Genomic DNA, 20,304 nt, shown 5'->3' on the forward strand with positions numbered 1-20,304 from the left:
CCAATTTAATGAGACCTTTTGGAAGTTTCTACGACCAGTTCTTTGATAGAAAGTGCCCTAAGAAAAAAACCACACTGTGCCCAAATCCTTCTTAATGTAGGTAGCGCTATTACGCTGCCTATGATTATAACAAAAGTGGGTCATTTACTGTTGTTATTTACTTTTTCTGTTGCTTTTTTTGGGGTTTTGGTGGTTTTCTTATATTTTTATAGTTATTGATGGATCGTCCTTTCCAGGATTATTCCAGTATTATTTAATGTTGCTCAGTTTGATTTTCTTGCTTTTTATAGCTATTGATGAATTGTCCTTTCCAGGTGTTTTCTTGCGTTTTTATAGTTATTTATGAATTTTTCTTTCCAGGATTACGACAAAAGGGGGTCATTTATTGTTTTTCAGCTCCTAGTTCTGTGTTTGTCGTGTTATTTTTGAATTTTGTGGTTTTCTTGTGTTTTTAAAGCTATTGGTGGATTATTCTTTCCTGGGTAACGGCAAAAGGAGGCCATTTATTTTTGTTCATTTTCTAGTTTTTTTTCTTGGATTTTGTGATTTTCTTGCGTTTTTATAATTATTCATGAAGTGTCCTTTCCAAAATTACGAAGCCATGTTTACCTGTAATAGGTAGTGGTGGTGAAAAATGGCGAGAAAGGCTTAGTTACTTTTGATTATTGTTGCCAGCAGAAGTAGAACTCACTCTTTCAAGCTGAACTAACCTCTCCTGCGCTTTAATTGGAGTTTGAGAAAAAAATAAAGAAAAATACAGGGAATAAAACAGAATCCTCAGAAATTCCTTCCAAAGAAACGATAAGGTGAATAATTGTCATTCAGTTTTAAACACGGGATCGGTTACTGCCTAGTAACATCATTCGCTTGTTGATGCTTGCGTAACGACTTCACTGACTTCAATATCTAACCTAACTTGTCCTTGTCTAGCTCTTGTCAAGGAATTAATAACAATGAATTTTGAAATTCTTTTCCCTTTAATCACCACTGGAAAGTATCATCTGTTAGCATCCTTCTTGGATTTCCATGCTGACTTGCTTATTAATGTATATCGCTAAGTCCATTTGAAAAGCCAACTCTTGCAGTAGGGCCAAGAAATTCCTGGAAACATTTATCTCACGGCTTAACAATTGCACATGAACTTGTCACGATACAGTGACACTTCACACCAGGTTGCTTGCATTCATATTGGAAACAATACATTGCATAGAATTTATTTACGAGAACATATTAAAACTGACACCTTATTGCTTCAATAGACTAGTACCTCGTTCCGTTAGAAATCTTTGGTCTTACGTTCGATTCCTTCACCTGTATTGCAGAGGAACATGTCTTGTGTAAGTGGTTTTGGGAATGACTTGAGGTAACGTCTCCAACAAGGAACACACAACTTGAAAAAAAACGTGTTGAAGAAAAAAATGTCTTGAAGAAAAAACTGTTGAAGAGAAAAAATTTCTCAAAGAAAAAACGTCTCAAAAATACTTCTCGAAGAAAAAATCTTGAAGAAAAAAGCCAAGAAAAAAAAACGTATTAAGAAAAAATATATCATAAAACTGAAAGAGTCTCGAAGAAAAAAACGTCTCGAAGAGAAAATAATAACATGTGCGTTTAAATTTCCGTAAGTAAACAATAATATCCCCGAAACTATTACGTAACACCCACGTGTGCGTAATTCATCATCCTCAATTACATCGTGGGGCTCCCCAACAGCCCTCAACGCAAGGCTTATAAGTTTTGCCCTGAGGGCATATAAAAATTTTATGGAAAGGATGGTCGCATAAACTCCTGAGTGGGCTCTTTGGATTTGAAATTAGATATTCTAGTTCCTTTTTTAAGAGTCAAAGTGATCTGGGGATAGTCACCCCTCCTAGATTTTATTTTCCATAAATGAATCCGATAAAATTTTAGATTGCCATTTCTTCAAAAATCGTCGAAAGTTAATTTAATAAGGCCTTTGGGAAGGACCCAATTCCCCAGAGTCTGGGAGTAAGGGTTGTAACCTATGCCCAAAAACCATATCCGGTTTTTATGGGAGGTGTGGTCGTGTGAAGTTTAGAAGCTCATTTGATTTGAACAGGAGAGTTCTTGTTCCCTCTAAGAGCCAAACATGACGGAGAGCAACTATCCCCCCTCGCTCCCTGACATAATTTTTCTGGATCCTCTTATTTGTGTTTCTCTCTCTCTCTCCCTCATCTCTCTCTCTCTCTCTCTCTCTCCTCTCTCTCTCTCTCTCTCTCTCTCTCTCTCTCTCTCTCTCTCTCTCTCTCTCTCTATCTCTCCATGTGTGTCTTTGTGCGTGACCGCATGTTTTCCAGTCTCTTTATCTGTCTCCATGTGTTTATGTGTATTTATTTCTCTGTCTCTCTCTTTCTTTCTCTCTCTTTCTCTCTCTCTCTCTCAGTGCTTGTTTCCGTATTTTTTGGTGTGTTTCTGTCTTTCTGTTCCTGAGTGTCTGACCGTCTGTTTGCATATCTCTGTGTTTATAAATGTGTTTTTTCTCTTTCTCTTTGTTTTTTCTGAGTGTCTGACCATCTGCTGTCTGTCTCTATGAAATATGTTCCATGCAATAAGGGTGGTCTAGTCCCAGCTAATGCAAAAAAGGTTGTCTCCATGAAAAGAGCCTAGGGTACCACAGGGCAGCCACTGGCCTGGAATTGCCATGAATTATTCTGATGGGGACGGCTTATGAAAACAAATCATTGGAGTTGAAGCATAATTCTTATCAAAAATATCCGAAAATAGTAAGAAGTGTAATATGTGCCAGAGGGAGCCAGAGACTAGCCATATATTGCAGCAGTAACGTCAACTGTCTTGGATTGCAAAAATCTCCAGGATTACGACGAAAGGGGCTCATTTACTGATGTTCAGTTTCTAAGTGTGTGCCTCCTAGTTTTTTTCTTTGATTTGCCAGCTTTCTTGCGTTTTTATAGTTATTAATGGATTGTCCTTTACAGGATCAAGACAAAAGGGATCCTTTATTGTTGCTCAGTTTCTAGGTCACTGTTTGTTGTTTTGTCAGACTTGGTGGTTTCCTTGCGTTTTTATTGTTACTGATGGATTTTCCTTTCAAGAATTGTGACGAAAGGGGGTCATTTATTGTTGTCCAGTTTCTTGGTCTTTGTTTTTTTTTTGTTTTTTTTTTGGATTTGGTGCTTTTCGCACGTTTCTATAGTTATTTATGGATTGTCCTTTTCGAGGATTAATATAAAAACTCTTTTCGAAAGAGAAGTTTTTAATAGAAAAGTAAAGGCCTTATTAAACTTAAGATCAGAAGATACAAATAACGGTAAAATTCAAACTAGAGACTACAAGAAATTACTTTTAAAGAATAAATTAAACCCAAAACGAACAAAAATTAAATAAACAATCATAGCGAAAACATACAACAAGTGGTAATATGAATGAATAAATTACTATTGAAATTATGAAATTACTATTAAAGAATAAATGAAAAGTTCCACGTTCACTTTTAAGTTCAACTTGTTTTTTTTTTGTGGTTTTATAGATATTGATCGATAATCCTTCCAAGAGGTTTTTTTGCGTTTCATAGTTATTGATGGATTGTCCTTTCCAGGATTGCGACGATAGCGGGTCATTTATTGTTGCTCAGTTTCTAGGTATGAGTTTTTTATTGTGGTTTTCGTACGTTTTTATAGTTATTGATGGTTTGCCTTTTCTAGGATTACGACGAAAGGGGGTCATTTATTGTTGCTCCTTTACTAGGTTTGTGTTTTTTGAAGCTGTTCTTTTTTGGATTCGTTTTTTTGCATTTTTGTATTTAATAATGGACACTTTCCAGGATTAGGATGAAAGGGTGTCATTTATTTTTGCTCAGTTTGCTTTTCTTGCGTTCTTATAGTTATTGATGTTTTGTCCTTTCAACGGCGGTTTCTTGCATTTTTATAGTTATTGGTGGATTGTTCTTTTCAGGATTACGAAGGAACCGGATCATTTATTGTTGCCCGATTTCTACGTTTGAGTTTTTGTAGGTTTTTTTTCAGATTTGGTGGTTTTCTTGCGTTTTTAAAGTTATGATGGAGTGTCCTTTGTAGAACTATGAGGCCATGTTTGCATGCAATAGGTACAGGGGATGAAAAATGGCGAAGGAAGTTTAGTTGTTTTTGGTAATTTTTGTCAGTAGAAGTAGAACTCGCTGTTTCAAACCGAAGTAACCTCTCCTGCGCTTTAAATGAAGTTTGGAAAAAAAAACTAAATAAAAATATGGGAATAAAACAGGTACTTCAGAAATACCTTCCAAAGAAACTATAAGGTGAATCATTGTCATTCAGTTTTAATTATGGAATCAGTAACTGCCTAGTGAAATCATTTGTGCAATTGTGCTTACAAAACACCTCACTAGCTTCTATACCTAATCTATCCTGTCCTTCCTTGTCTAGCTCAAGTCAAATCATGAATAACAATAGACTTTAATTGTCCTTATCCCTTTACTGACCTATAGAAAGTATCACCTGTTAACACCCCGTTTGAACATGTTTTCTGTAAGTGGTTTGGGGAACCATCTCGAGGAAACGTCTCGAAGAAAAATAACACGTATCAAATAAGAAATAAAAATGTTTAAAAAAATTGTTTTGAAGAAAAAAAACGTTACGAAGAAAAAATGTCTCGAAAAAACATATCGAAGAAAAAATCTTGAAGAAAAAAGTCACGAAGGACAAAAAAGTCTTGAAATAAAACGTATCGGAGAAAAAAAACGTCACGAAGAAAAAAATATCTCGAAGAAAAAACCTCGAAGAAGAAAAACCTCTCGAAAAAACACATCTTGAAGAATAACAATAACAAGTGCTATTGAATTTCCATAAGTAAACAATACTATCCCCTAAACTATTACGTAACACCTACGTGAGTGCAATGCGTCATCTTCAGTTACATCTGTTTGGTTCCCCACTTGACTAGCGTCTTGAAGACGGCCCTGAGGGGAAAACATCTCGAAGAAACAGAAATCATAGAGAAAAAAACATCCCATAGACTCTTACATAACAACCAGGTGTGTGAAATAGATCAAAAGTCAATGATACCTACGTCTTGACTTGAGGGAATTGCCGGTTAGGCTCCCCACTTGACTAGCGTCTTGAAGAAGGCCTGAGGGGAAAACATCTCAAAGAAACAGAAATCATAGAGAGAAAACATCCCCCAAACTCTTACATAACAACCAGGTGTGTGGAATAGATCAATTATCAATGATACTTACGTCTTGCCTTGAGGGAATCGCTGTTAAGCTTCTTTGTGGTTAACGATGAAGAAGAAAAGAGTAGCACCTTTGGGTCCATTCTAACTACCTATTTCCTCACTATTCGTATTTTTGTTATAATTTTGCTGATGGTTATATTTCCAAAAGTAATCATATAATTTCCAGGAGTTTTACTTTGGAAGAATTTAAGATTTTGTTTCAGATATTTACACACACTTTATCCATCACTGTAATGTATTACTTGGGCTTTCTTTGACACTTTATATAAGTTTTCTTTTCCCATTTTGCAGGTCTTCGTTCTGACACAAACGTTATATTGCAGAATAACGCCCTTACAACACTCCCTGAAAACTCATTCAGAAGCATATTAGAAACTATGTTAGGAGGTACAGGAAAAATGGATCTAACAGGTAAAGTAAATAAAAATGTTTTTTAGTTGCAAGTAAGGAGCGACATTAAAACTTAAAACGAACAGAAATTGTTCTATATATGAAAGGGGTTGTCTCCTCCTCAACGCCTCACTCTTTACGCTTAAGTTTGACTCTTTGCCACAGTTCTACTTTTTATAACGACGAAAAACTTTAGTGTAAAGAGCGAGACGTTCAGGAGGTGAAAACCCCTTCCATATACGGAATAATTTATGTTCGTTTTAAGTTTTAATGTCGCTCCTTACTTGCGGTTAAAAAAAACTTGTTTTTTTGTTTAATTCCTGAACTTTTGTGAATTAATGCATGTTTTTATTTTGGCTTATCGCATATGAATAATTAAAACGAAATTTGCACATATTTTTTTTTTTGGCTAAATGGCTTTCTCAAAGTTTTCATCGGACAATTTCGAATAAAAAAGAGGTGAGGGAGGAGGCCTAGTTGGCCTCCCTTTTTCGGCTACTTAAAAATGCAACTAAAACTTTTGTTTCTTTTACGAACGGTTTTATTAGTAATAAATATACGTAACTTACGAATTAACTTACATATCGAAATTTTATGTTTGTATATTTCTTATTACATATAAGAGGGTGTTCTTCCCTTCGTCAATACCTCACTCTTTACATCAAAGCTTGAATTTTGTCCCAATTTTTTAAGAGTGACCCCTGAATCACAAAGGCCTTAGAATAAATAGTTGAAATTACTAAAAATACTTTAGCGTAAAGAGCAAAGTATTGTGGAGGCGAAAAACCCCCTTATATATTTAATATTTTCTGTACGTTTTAAGTTTTAATGCTGCTCCTTACTTCCAGTTGAAAAAACTTTTTTGTTATTTATTTTCTCGTTGTTTTTCTAAAAACTAATGCTAGGAAATACTGCGCCCATTCATGGAGATTCTCTTCCCTCATGATAAATTCCTCCATGAAGAAAGATCCTCCCACGTAATCCCTTCCCCCAGACCCACTCCAATGCGAAAAAGTTCCCTTGAAAACGTCTGTAGACTTCCCAATAATCATTACTATATGTAAGCAATGGTCAAAGTTTGTAACTTGCACCCCCTCCCAGAAAGACTCTCGGGGATTAAGTCGTCCCCAAGGACATAGTTATTAGGTTTTTCAAATATGATGAACAAAACGGCTATCTTAATATCTTGATCCGGTGACTTTGGAAAAAAATGAGGGTGGAAGGAGGCTTAGGTGCACTCCAATTTTTGGTCACTTAAAAAGGGCACTAGAAATTTTAATTTCCATTAGAATAAGCCCTCTCATGAAATTCTAATACCACTGGATTGATACGATCATCCCTGGAAAAAAATAACAAAAAACAAACAAATAAACACGCATCCGTGATCGGTCTTCTGGCGAAAAAAGACAAAATTCCACATTTTGTAGATAAGATCTTAAACTTCTACAGTAGGGTTCTCTGATATATTGAATATGATGGTCTATTTTTCGTTAAGATTTTATTACTTGTGGGGGGTGTTTCCCTCTATTTTCTAAACCAAGCCAAATTTTCTCAGGCTCTTAACTTTTGATGGGTAAAACTAAACTTGACGAAACTTGAAAATTTAAAATCCACATTCAAAAGCGATTATTTTCATGTAACTATGGGTATCAAAACTTTTTTTTAGAGATTTGGTTACTATTGAGCCAGGTCACTCCTTTCTGCAGTTTGTTACCACGAACTCTCTGATCCTATAGTTGAGATTAAATAAAAAAACAAGTTTTTTTTTATCGGGGAGTAAGGAGTGGCATTAAAACCTAAAAGAACAGAAATAGCTTCGTATATGAAATGGGCTGCTTCCTCATCAAGAGCTGCTCTTTACGCTAAAGTTTCAACCTTTTTCTTAACTCCACTTTTTAAAATAGTAAAAAAATAAATAAAATAAGTTTGACTCTGTCTTTTAACTCTACTTTTTAAAATAGTAAAAAGCTCTAGCATAAAGAGCGGGGTGTTGATGGGGAAGTAGCCACTTTCATATACGAAGTAATTTCTGTTTGTTTTAAGTTTTAGTGCCGCTCCTTAATTTCCGTTATTAAAACTTATTTTTTTCATTTAATTTCTGAACGTTTTAGAATCAATGCATGTTTTGATTTTGGCTCTCCGCAGGTGAATAATTAAAACAAAATTTGTATATTTATTGTTTTTGGGTAAATGGCTTTCTCGTAGTTTTGAGCGAATGATTTTGGGAAAAAAAGGAGCGGGGGCGGAGGTCTAGTTGCCCTCCAATTTTTTTGTTACTTAAAAAGGCAACTAGAACTTTTAATTTTTTACGAATGTTTTTATTAGTAAAAGATATACTTAACTTACAAATTAGCTTTCTTAACAAACTTCTATATTCTCATGTTTTTATTGCGTGTATGGGGGGTTCACCCCTTGTCAGTACCTCACTCTTTATGCTAAAGCTTAAATTTTGTCCCTATTTCTTAAGAATGACCCCTGAATCACAAAAGCCGTATAAAAAATAGTTGAAATTACTAAAAATACTTTAAAGGCGTAAAGAGCGGGGATGTTAGGAGAAAGTGAGCCCATCACCTATGCGTAATAATTTCTGTTCGTTTGAAATTTTAATGCTTTTCCTTACTTTCAGTTGAAAAAACTTTTTTTCATTGTGTTTTTAGTAATGCTAGAAAATCCTGCACTCCCTTCATGAATACTTTCTTCCCCACGACAAATTCCTCCAAGGAAAGTTCTTCCGACATATTTCCCTCTTCTCAGCTTCCCCCCCACCTTAAAATCCCCCTGAAAACGTCCGTACACTTCCAAATAACCATTACTATATGTAAGCATTAAATAAAAAAAAACATATTTTTTAAAATAAAAGTAAGGAGCAACATTAAAACTTAAAACGAACAGAAATAACTCCGTATATGAAAAGGGCTTTACCTCCTCAACGCCCCGCTCTTTACGCTAAAGTTTGACTCTCTCTCTTAACTCTAATTTTTAAAAAAGTAAGAAAATTATACGTAACTTACGAATTAACTTACGTAACGAATTTCTATATTCGTATGTTTTTATCGCCTATATAAGGGGGTTCAACCGTCGTCAATACCTCGCTCTTTACACTAAAGCTTAAATGTCCCTAATCCTTAGAAATGACCCCTGAATCAAAAAGGCCGTAGAATAAAGAGTGAGGTATAACGAGGAGGTAAACCCCTCATATGCGTAATAATTTTTGTTCGTTTTAAGTTTTAATGCTGCTCCTTATTTTCAGTAGAAAAAACTTTTCATATTTATTTTTTCATTGCTTTTTCAAATAATGCTAGAAAATCTTGCACCCCCCTTCGCTTAAATTATCTTCCCCCATGAGAAGTTCCTCCGTGGGAATATACTTCCACGTAACCCCCTCAGCTGCCCCCCTAATCCAAAACAATCCCCCTGAAAACGTCTGTACACTTCCCAGTAACCATTGCTATATGTAAACACAGGTCAAAGTTTGTAACTTGCAGCCCCTCCAACGGGGACTGCGGGGGAGTAAGTCGTCCCAAAAGAAATAGTTATTAGGTTTTTCGACTATGGTGAATAAAATGGCTTTGTCAGAATTTTGATCTGATGCCTTTTGGGAAAAAATGAGCTTGGGAGGTGGCCTAGGTGCCCTTCAATTTCTTTGGTCACTTAAAAAGGGGACTAGAAATTTGAACTTCCGTTAAAACGAGCCCGCGACAGTCTAGGACCGCTCAGTCGATACGACCACCACTGGGGAAAACGACCACCCCTGGGATCTGTCTTCTGGCAAAAAAAAAAATGTGAAATAACACATTTTTGTAGATAGGCGCTTGGAACTTCTACAATATGGTTCTCTGATGTGCTGAATCTCATGGTGTGATTTTCGTTATGACTGCTTGACTTTTAGGGGGTTTTGCCTTCCATTTTCTAAAATGAGGCAAATTTGTTTATAGGTTCGTAACTTTTGATAGGTATAACTGATCTTGAGGAAACTAATACATTTAAAATCAGCATTAAAGTGCGATTCTTTTGATAACTATTTGTATCAAAATTCCATTTTTAGAGTTTCAGTTACTATTGAGCCGGGTCGCTCCTTACAGCAGTTTGTTACCACGAACTGTTTGACTGGTCAAAGTTTGTAACTTATAGCCCCTCCCATGGGGACCGTGGGGGGAGTAAGTCACCCTCAAAGACATAGTTATAAGGTTTTTCAACTGTGGTGAATAAAATGGCTATCTCAGAATTTTGATCCGCTGATTTTGGGAAAATAATTAGCGTAGGGGGCCTAGGTGCCCTCCAGTTTTTTTGGTCACTTAAAAAGGGCACTATAACTTTTAATTTCCATTAACATGAGCCCACTCGCGACATTCTAGGACCAATGGGTCGGTACGATCACTCCTGGGAAAAAAACTAAACAACACAAAACAAAAAACAAAAAAAATAAATAAATAAACACGAATCCGTGATCTTTATTCTGGCAAATAATGCAAAATTTCACATTTTTATAGATAGGTGCTTGAAACTTATACAATTAGGTTCTCTGACACGCTGAATCGGATGGTGTGATTTTTTGTTAAGATTGTATTACCTTTAGGGGGTGTTACCCCCTATTTTTGAAAATGAGGCAAATTTTCTCAGGGTCGTAACTTTTGATGGGTAAGACTAATCTTGATGAAACTTATATATTTAAAACCAGAATTCGTAACTTTTGATGGGTAAGACTAATTTTGATGAAACTTGTATATTTAAAACCAGAATTAAAATGCAATTCTTTTGATGTAACTATTGGCATCAAAATGCCAAAAAATTCCATTTTTAAGAGTTTCGGTTACTATTGAGCCGGGTCACTCCTTACTACACAGTTCGTTACCATGAACTGTTTGGTATAATCCAAACAGCACACATATAAATTACTTGATAATGTGCTTGACAGGATGTTTTGAGGCGACTCCTCCTGTCAGCTCATGCTAACTATCAGTTAATGAAAACTGGACTATTTTCACGTTGGTGAATTTTCCGTCAATTTGTTTCATGACCTGCCTCCTTGGATGAAGGTCATAGAGAAAACCTTCAAGGGAATTTCAGGAAGGTGTCGTTCAACGGGTAATACTGGAAGGCTCCAATTGCATAAGCGGCGTGGCCACAAAAAAGAACTCTCAGAAGTTAATTCAGTCTTAGTGGCTATTTCGATCATCTAGACCTTATTTCGACCATACCTGCACTAATCAACTTCTTCTTAGGTCTATTCTAAACAGCTTCATCGAACTTCGAAGAGTAGACATGTTAATAGGAAGAGGGTCAACTAACAGTTCGGTTGGCTTTCTGCCAAAATGTGCTGTGTTAATAAAATTTATTATTTTAAGCCATTTCAATCTAAAAAATAAAATTGTCTTTGATGAAGTCAATATTGAATTTAATATTCATGGAAGGAAAATTCCACTTATGAAATGTTAGTATATGTTCAAGACAAACTTAAAATCTTTAACCTCTTATTCTCAGCATATTGATTGTCTAGCAGAGTGTTAGACATTCCAACATAGAGATTAAGTGAAACAACCTAAATCTTAACTTCACCAATGACTTCTTATATTTTTTGAAAAATAAAATTAATTTTAGCAAATGGCTCAAACAAGTCTGAAATTCAAAACCAGTAAGCAATTAGCTTACTAGTGGTGAAAATAACCAAAACAGTAAGGAAGTATCTGAGAATTTTACAGCGGCGAATATATATATATATATATATATATATATATATATATATATATATATATATATATATATATATATATATATATATATATATATATATATATATATATATATATATATATTCCTTTTTTTATTTGTTATTTTTTTCTTTTTTTTCTTGTTTTATACTTTTTTGCTTTTTTTCATTCTTTTCTTACTATGTATTTTTCTTTTTTTTCTTTTATTTAGGCGTTTTTACTTTTTTTCATAATAGATGGTAAATAGTCTAATTTTCAGTTACTTAAAAATGCAACTAGAACTTTTATTTTTTCTACGAATAGTTTTAATAGTAATAAATATACGTAACCTATAAATTAACTTACATAACGAACTTCTATGTTTGTATAGTTCTATCACGTATATGAGGGGGGTTCTCTCCCTCGTCAGTACCTCACTCTTTAAATTAATGCTTGAATTTTGTCCTGTTTCTTTAAGAGTGACCCCCTGAATCACAAAGGCTGTAGAATAAATAATTGTTATTACTAAAAACACTTTAGCGTAAAGAGAAAGTATTGTGGAGGCGACGAGCCCTCTTATATTTTTATCTATCTATGATTCCTTTATATATATATATATATATATATATATATATATATATATATATATATATATATATATATATATACATATATATATATATATATATATATATATATATATATATATATATATATATATATATAAATATATATATATATATATATATACATATATATATATATATATATATATATATATATATATATATATATATATATATATATTAGCACACGACACATGGCAGGCTTTTACGTATGGATTCTCACTGTTGCTTGTCTTCTTGTGCATTGTCGATTTCATCTCCGAAGAAATCTCCGATGATCTCCGGACTCATCTTGGATGAGTCCGATTTCATATTTGACTCTGAAACAGTTTTTAAGAATAGTTGCCCTCAAACTCCCGGATACTTCTCGAACACTTTGGCTATGTTCACCGCTAGTAAGCTAATTGAATATGTACTTTCTTAAGCTTGGCTGAGCATTACCAACCAAAATTTTTTTTTTTGTTTCTAAAAAAATATAAGAAATCATTGGTAGGAAGCCAATGGGTTTTCACCCATTAAGAGTTTGTGGTTTTTGGATTGTTCCCTTGGTCTTATCAAGTTTGATGGTACAGGTAGTTGGCCAAAAATTTCCTCTTACTCCAGCGAATTATAATTTATAATAACTATAGATTTTCCCTTTTGGGGTTTTCCTCTAGGCTCTTTTTTTTGCTTATATAACTGCTTGCTTAAAAAAAAGACTGATAGATTTTCCTAGAAATAGCTAAATTTATGCTATGAATGAAGTCATCGAATCAGATATTATAACTTGATTTTTACTAAGAGGTCATTTATGGCCATAGCATTTATGCAGCTTTTTTCAACTTTATTTTGTACCCTTAATAATGAATCTTACTTTGTATTACAGGCAATAAAATTGTTTGTTGCTGCGATATAAACTGGCTAGTAGCAGATATTAGTCTACAAACTTCCCTGATTGGAGGTAGTTGTGCTGGTGGAGCTGCAATTACTCAACTTCCTTCTGATTACCTTATACCTTTATGTCCTGCTTAAGTAAACTTTATTTTTATACTAATTAAATCTTAACCCATATCAAAATTTATTATTTGAAGGGAACCTTATGTAAATGGAGAAAATTTTTAAAATATTCAATGGAAATGAAATCATGGTAGAGTCAATTCTTCCGTCGGTAGAATTGAATTGATTTACTGGTGTCACACTATATTATCAAAGTAAAACTGGTTCACTTTTGTTGAAAAAAGAAAGTCCTGCTGATATAGCAAAAAGACTGGCCGTAGTATTGAGATGCGTGTTACCATTATTCGTGTAGGTGTTGAATGGAGGGGGAACAATTTTCAATGACTATTTGCATTTTAATATAGATTGTATAGTTTTCCAGCAAAGTAGTTGTACTCTGAAACATTTTGACGCTAATTCTATGTTATTTGAATTTCCAAGAGAACCAAAACGGAATTTCATAGAAATCAATAAATATATTCAGTTCAGACAAGTGCACATATGAGGTATTTTAGAGATTTATAGAGATATTTTGCAAGCTCTTTTTGCCACTTTGTGTATAATTGTGTTTTAAAATTCTATTGTTGATTCTTAAAATGGTTTTACATGTAGAATAACTTCATGATAACTATATACTACTGAATTTGTAGATATCTTAATTTGTTTTAGGAACGTAATTCTGAAGATGCAAATAACATCATATTAATAGGCAGTGCAACAGCGCTGCCTCAGTAAAGAGCTGCCTAAGTAGAATCTCTCTATTACTTTTTTCACCAAAGCACATCGTATAAAAGAAGTTGTCGTGTTAGAGGAGGTTCATTCGAATGAAACTTAATGCTCGAATACACATCTTAAGAGTTAAAAGTTATTAGAAGAGCGCCCCCTATACCATTATTTTCTACATGGAAAAATTCTATCAGCATTTTGAGACAGCAATTTTGTCCTGCATAGTTGAAAGGGGCAATTACTATGCCCTTGGGAATGCAGTAGTACCCACTAATCTTAGAGCAAGGACCAAAAGTTATGCAATTTGCTAATTGTTTATGTAATATTTGTTTTTGGGAAAGGGGCATTGTTTGATCCTTGGCTTCCAAAAAGGCTAACTGGATTCAACTGAAGTTTTCAGGCAATACTGAGGGGAGTGTGGAGCTAAATCGAAACAAACTATTTGTATAAAGATGGTCAAAACTACTTTAGGGAACAAGGAAAGGGAAGTTGACTTAAATCAAATGACTATGTGCAGGCAGCTTGTCAAAAGGGCGTATCTGCTAAATCTTAGGAACAACTTAGAGCATAAATTTGAAATAATATTAAAATACGGCAATTCTGGGACGAGTTATACTATAAGAGTTCTAAGAAGTAATTACTTTAAATATTATTTGTCTCAATTATTTATGCAACTTATTTATACAAGCAAACAATCGTTTTGATGAATATTTTCAATTTTTATTAGTAGAGTTCTTGTGAATTGATCTCATCGAGCATTTAAAAATAGTTTTTAGATATTAACTATAAAGTTAAGATATATAATATTAAACTAATTATTTCCATTAATTTGTTTGAAAGAGTGTTTTTTCATTTCAAAATGTTTGCTGAAATGGTGAAATTTAAGTTACATTGAAATTGAGTTTAGATATGGCATCTTGTTCTTACTGATAAATAGTTAACTAAAAGTAGGCAGAATCTTTAACAAGTAAATCATTTGGAACTGAAACAAATTAATTAGAAGAAAACAATGTGTTTCTGAGGGAAGTAAACAGTGAAGTTGAAAATTAAAAAGAACAAGATAAAAAAATAAGATAAGACTAGTACAAATTGGTTAATGATTATATTTCAATATATTTGTGGGTTTATAGGAAACTAGTGCTTTACTGAAAACACAAAAGAAAATTAAAAAAAACTTAAATATTGATTTAGGAATAGCCTGACAAGAACAAACTAGTATTTAATGCTTTTCATAGTTTTATACCAGCTGTGATATCAGTATCTTTCAGTATAAAATTAGAATTATCTTAGAAACTTAAGCATAAAAATAAATATTATTTTAATAGCTTCATATTCATTTGAGAGCATAAAAAAATACTGGACTTGTTTATAAGGTAACATCTTGCTCTAACCAGCTATAATAACAATAGTATTATACACAATTTTGAACTATAAAAAAACACACTTTAGCATTACTCGAAATGAAGAACAAATAAACCGTAATAAGAAATTTGGAAACCCGGTTATTTCTCTCTATACATCAGAGAAATTCAAGTTATGATATAAATTCTAAAGCTAGTCTATGGTCAAAATACTATCAAGATGCCTTCACTTAGGACTAATGTAAAAGATAATCATGAAATGTAATTTTTGACCCAAACAAGAGACAATCACTGGACTGGGCTCATTATTTTGAAGTGTTACTAAACTAAACCGAAAAAAAAAACCCAACAAAGCAACAATCCTAAAGCGGTTTATTTTTTTACTGTAAAAAGTGTCTTTAATAGGTTTGCTTTTACAGTATCAAAACTCGTATATTGTTTCTGTATTTTGAGTGAAGTGCTAATTTTCTATATTTCTACACACATAAGGAAAAATCATCAGTTGGCTGTTTTTACTAGTTCTGTTGATATATATTATATAGGCAGTGAAGCAATAATTTTTGTTTGTTTTAAGTTTAAACTGCTCTCTTGACTTCCCTTAAAAAAACTTAAATTTTTAAATTAATCTTTGCCCGTTTTTAGTTTTTTAAAAAGCATTGAAAAAGTGTTTGTGTAAATTAGGTAATGATAGGTAGAAGTGGACTATTGCTAAAATAAGGTCTCATAGTCTATAGTTTATATTAGGGTCAAAATTTTCACCGAGTATGCATTTTTATCAATGGACGATAACAAAATGACAACTATAGAAGTTGATATTTATTTTTGTGCAATCCAGTTTTTCGATATTTTCAATATAAGATGACGATTTTGCTATTTGGATAGCTAAGATTCAGCTTCATTTATCTACCAAATGAAATTTTTGAAATTGGCTTTTAACCTTTTTTGGATTGTAATATATGCTGAAAATTAGTCGGAATAGGTTGAAAAACGAAAATTTTCCTATTTTTAAGCTATTTCCTCTTTTAGATTTATATAGCCTATAATGTTCCTTTTCTTAAGATGATTCTCTAGAAAAAAAAGTTTAAGGTCTTGTCTTCTTTACGGCTTTTTAGGCAAATTGGATTGCACAACTTTACTTTTTACGGAGGTACCCGCTAACTTACAAACATATTTAATGGAAAATAATTACTGTCCTACAGGGGTTTTCTAACAACAACCAAATTATTGTTTTGTTTATTGTTTATAATTTGTATTGTTTATAATTAATTCATGTTGTTATTTATAAAAAAATGCAAGTAAATAAGTCACAACACGTCTGAGTCTCATATAACAACAAATGCATTCGTCCAATTTTCATGATTTTTAAGCCAAATACCCATGTCAGCCTCTCCCGGTGACCCTGCAACCCGGCCTTTTCTACTTATTTGTATGCTTTAATAGTTCATGCCGGATGTGGTAAGTCCTCAGCATAAATGTTGCAAAACTACGCCTGATAATTTTGTTTACATTTGTCGACGTTTTATATTGAAATCACTTGGCAGACATTTTCAAACAGTTCGTGGTAACGAACTGTAGTAAGGAGCGATCCGGCTCAATAGTAACCAATACTCTAAAAAATTGAATTTTGATATAAATAGCTACATCAAAAGAATCGCATTTTAATGCTGATTTTAAATATATAAGTTTCATCAAGTTTAGTCTTAGCCATCAAAAGTTACGAGCCTGAGAAAATTTGCCTTATTTAGGAAAATAGGGGGAAACACCCCCTAAAAGTCGTAGGATCTTAACGAAAATGACACCATCAGATTCAGCGTATCAGAGAACCCTTCTATAGAAGTTTCAAGCTCCTATCTACAAAAATGTGGAATTTTGCATTTTTTGCCAGAAGACAAATCACGGGTGCGTGTTTATTTGTTTGTTTTTTTTTGTTTTTTTTTTTTTTTTTCCCCAGGGGTCATCGTATCGACCAAGTGGTCCTAGAATGTCGCAAGAGGGCTCATTCTAACGGAAATGAAAAGTTCTAGTGCCCTTTTTAAGTGAACAAAAAATTGGAGGGCAACTAGGCCTCCTCCCATACTCATTTTTCCCAAAGTGACCGGATTAAAATTTTGAGATAGCCATTTTGTTTGGCATAGTTGAAGAATCTAATAACCATGTCTTTGAGGATGACTTAATCCCCCACAATCCCTGGGGGAGGGGTTGCAAGTTACAAACTTCAACCAGTGTTTACATATAATAATGGTTATTGGGAAGTGTACAGACGTTTTTAGGGGGATTTTTTTGGTTTTGGGGGTAGTGTTGAGGGAGGGGGCTATGTGGGAGGATCTTTCCTTGGAGAAATATGCCATGGGGGAAAAAAATTCAATGAAAAGGGCGCAGGATTTTCTAGCATTACTATAAAAAAAAAACAATAAAAAAATAAACATGAAAACGTTTTTTCAAATGAAAGTAAGGAATAGCATTGAAATTTAAAACAAACAGAGATTATTACGCATATGAAGGGTTCTAAAAATACTTTAGCATAACGAGCGAGGTATTTAGGAGGAGATAAATACCTCACTCTTTATGCTAAAATATTTTTAGTGATTTCAACTATTTATTCTACGGCCTATTTGATTCAGGGGTCATTCTTAAAGAATTGGAACAAAACTTACGATTTAGTGTAAAGAGCGAGGTATTAACGAGGGTACAAACCCCCTCGTACACATAATAAAAATATAAGAATATAAAAGTTTGTTACGTAAGTTAATTCTTAAGTTACGTATATTTTTTACTAATAAAAACGTTCGTTGAATATTAAAAGTTCTAGTAGCCTTTTTAAGTAACCGAAAAATTGGAGGGCAGCTAGGCCTCCTTCCCCACCCCTTATTTCTCAAAATCGTCTGATCAAAACTAAGAGAAAGCCATTTAGCCAAAAAAAAAATTAATATACTAATTTCATTTCAATAATTTATGTGCGGAGAGCCAAAATCAAACATGCATTAATTCAAAAACGTTCAGAAATTAAATAAAAAAAACTAGTTTTTTTAACTGAAAGTAAGGAGCGACATTAAAACTTAAAACGAACAGAAATTACTCCGTATATGAAATGGGTTGTCCCCTCCGCAGTCCCACGCTCTTTACGCTGAAGTTTTTAGTTGTTTTAAAAAGTAGAATTGTGGCAAAGAGTCAAACTTTAGCTTAAAGAGCGTGGGACTGCGGAGGGGACAACCCATTTCATATACGGAGTAATTTCTGTTCGTTTTAAGTTTTAATGTCGCTCCTTACTTTCAGTTAAAAAAACTAGTTTTTTTTATTTAACTTATTCTCAAAAGAAGTGACAAATAAAACTCACTTATTGGATTTTTGATACAAACTTGGTGACCCAGATAAAAGTTGGGGTCCTCGAGTGTGTTGTGAAATTTGTAATGTAGCTCTTGTTCAGTGGATGAAAGGCAACTGAAGCTTTATGGCTTTTACTGTCCTTATACTGCGGTGGGATCCTCCAATATATTTTGAAGACTGTTACTTTTTTTCTAACAAGCACAAAAATTGAGAAACTGAACGTCCTAATATACTGTCTGCAATCTAACCTGTTCCTCACTGCATAAGGGCATTGGTACCATCTCCACCGTTGAATTCAAACAATATTGACATGGAAGGGGTAAGTGACACTGAAGATTCATCTGAAATCGAATCCAGCTGGGATTACCAGTTTTGATCTTAATTTTAGACCTAGAACTTGGAGCAAACCCTGATTTATTGTTCAATCCAAACTCAATGATTTGATGTGGAATATAGGCCTATTGAAACAAAAGGTGGAACTATTCGGTTCTAGTAGGTAATTGGGGAGTATTTTGGCAGGTGGAACAAGTGTTACATATTTTGAAAAATTAAATTGGCTTTATTCAGAGTTTTATAGAACCAGAAGTTCAGTTTGTGTTTTTTTTTATATCGAGCATGAACCATAAAAACGGGGTCTTTACATTGGTTCTCCCAAATATGGCTGTATTGCTCCATAATGGAAACAAGAAACAGTTTATACCAGTTGCTTATTCAGCTTTAATGAAAGAAACTCATTCAATCCTGGCAGCTATTCTAAACACAATCATATATATATATATATATATATATATATATATATATATATATATATATATATATATATATATATATATATATATATATATATATATATATATATATATATATATATATATATATATATATATATATATATATAATTGTGCATGGGAAAACAATCCGTATTCAGATCTATACCTCATGATTCTAGTGATTGCCCTTAAACTTTGTTGATGGTGATTGTTAATCGACCATTCCCTGTGTCGCCGTCGTCATTTATATATCCCGCTGTGCCCCCCGGCGTCCCCGTTGTAGTTGTGTCCCTGTATCCCGGTCGTCATTTATATTCCCTGTGTCCCGGTCGTCATTTGTGTCCCGGTATCCCAGTCTGTAATTTCTCTTTGAGTGTCCCGGTCGTCATTTATATTCCTTGTGTCCCGGTCGTCATTTGTGTCCCGGTGTCCCGGTCTATACATTCGTTTTTGAATTGGTCTTTTTTTAGTTCTTAGTTTTTTACCTTTTTTTAGTTTTTTTAGTTATACCTCATGATTCTAATGATTGCCCTTGAGCTTTGTTGATGGTGATTGCTAATCGAACATTCCCTGTGTCCCAGTCGTCATTTATATATCCCCCTGTGCCCCCCAGCGTCCCCATTGTAGTTGCGTCCCTGTGTCCCGGTCGTCATTTATATTCCCTGTGTCCCGGTCGTCATTTGTGTCCCGGTGTCCCGGTCTGTATAAACATTCGTTTTTGAATTGGTATATGATGAAATAAATTTTTGGGTTTTTCCCCTTTTTTTCTTTTTAGTTTGTTTTGGTTTTTACTTTTTTTAGTTTTTTTAGTTTTTTTCTTTTTTCTTTTTATTTTTTTTGTAGTTTTTACCTTTTTAGTTGTTTTTTTTTAGTTTTGGTTTTCTCCTTTATTTTTCAGTTTTTTTCCTTTTTTAATTTTTTTTCTTTTTTAGTTTTTTTAGTTTTTTAGCTTTTTTATTAGTTTTTAGTTTTTTTCTTTTTATTTTTTGTAGTTTTTACCTTTTTTTAGTTTTTTAATTTTTTTTTACTTACGTCCTGGTCGTCATTTATACTCCCTGTGTCCCGGTCGTCATTTGTGTCCCGGTGCTTTGTTGATGGTGATTGCTAATCGAACATTCCTTGTATCCCGGTCGCTTTCTCTTTGAGTGTCCCGGTCGTCATTTATATTCCCTATGTGCCGGTGTCCCGGTCGTCATTTGTGTCCCTATGTCCCGGTCTGTAATTTCGTCAGTCGAAA

The 20,304-nt window shown here is 33.6% G+C and overlaps 1 protein-coding gene across 1 annotated transcript in view; it reads left to right on the forward strand.

Moving 5' to 3' along the window:
* LOC136025176 (connectin-like) overlaps positions 1-16,285 on the forward strand; it is a 37,832-nt gene extending 21,547 nt beyond the window's left edge. The window contains exons 3-4 of the mRNA XM_065700947.1: positions 5,500-5,619; positions 12,777-16,285. Coding sequence (XP_065557019.1) covers positions 5,500-5,619; positions 12,777-12,922 — 266 coding nt within the window. The 3' untranslated portion in view covers positions 12,923-16,285. The remainder of the gene's footprint in view (positions 1-5,499; positions 5,620-12,776) is intronic.
* Positions 16,286-20,304: the final 4,019 nt, after the last annotated feature.

The sequence above is a fragment of the Artemia franciscana genome, chromosome 3 (assembly GCF_032884065.1).
Source record: "Artemia franciscana chromosome 3, ASM3288406v1, whole genome shotgun sequence".
Taxonomy (NCBI): domain Eukaryota; kingdom Metazoa; phylum Arthropoda; class Branchiopoda; order Anostraca; family Artemiidae; genus Artemia; species Artemia franciscana.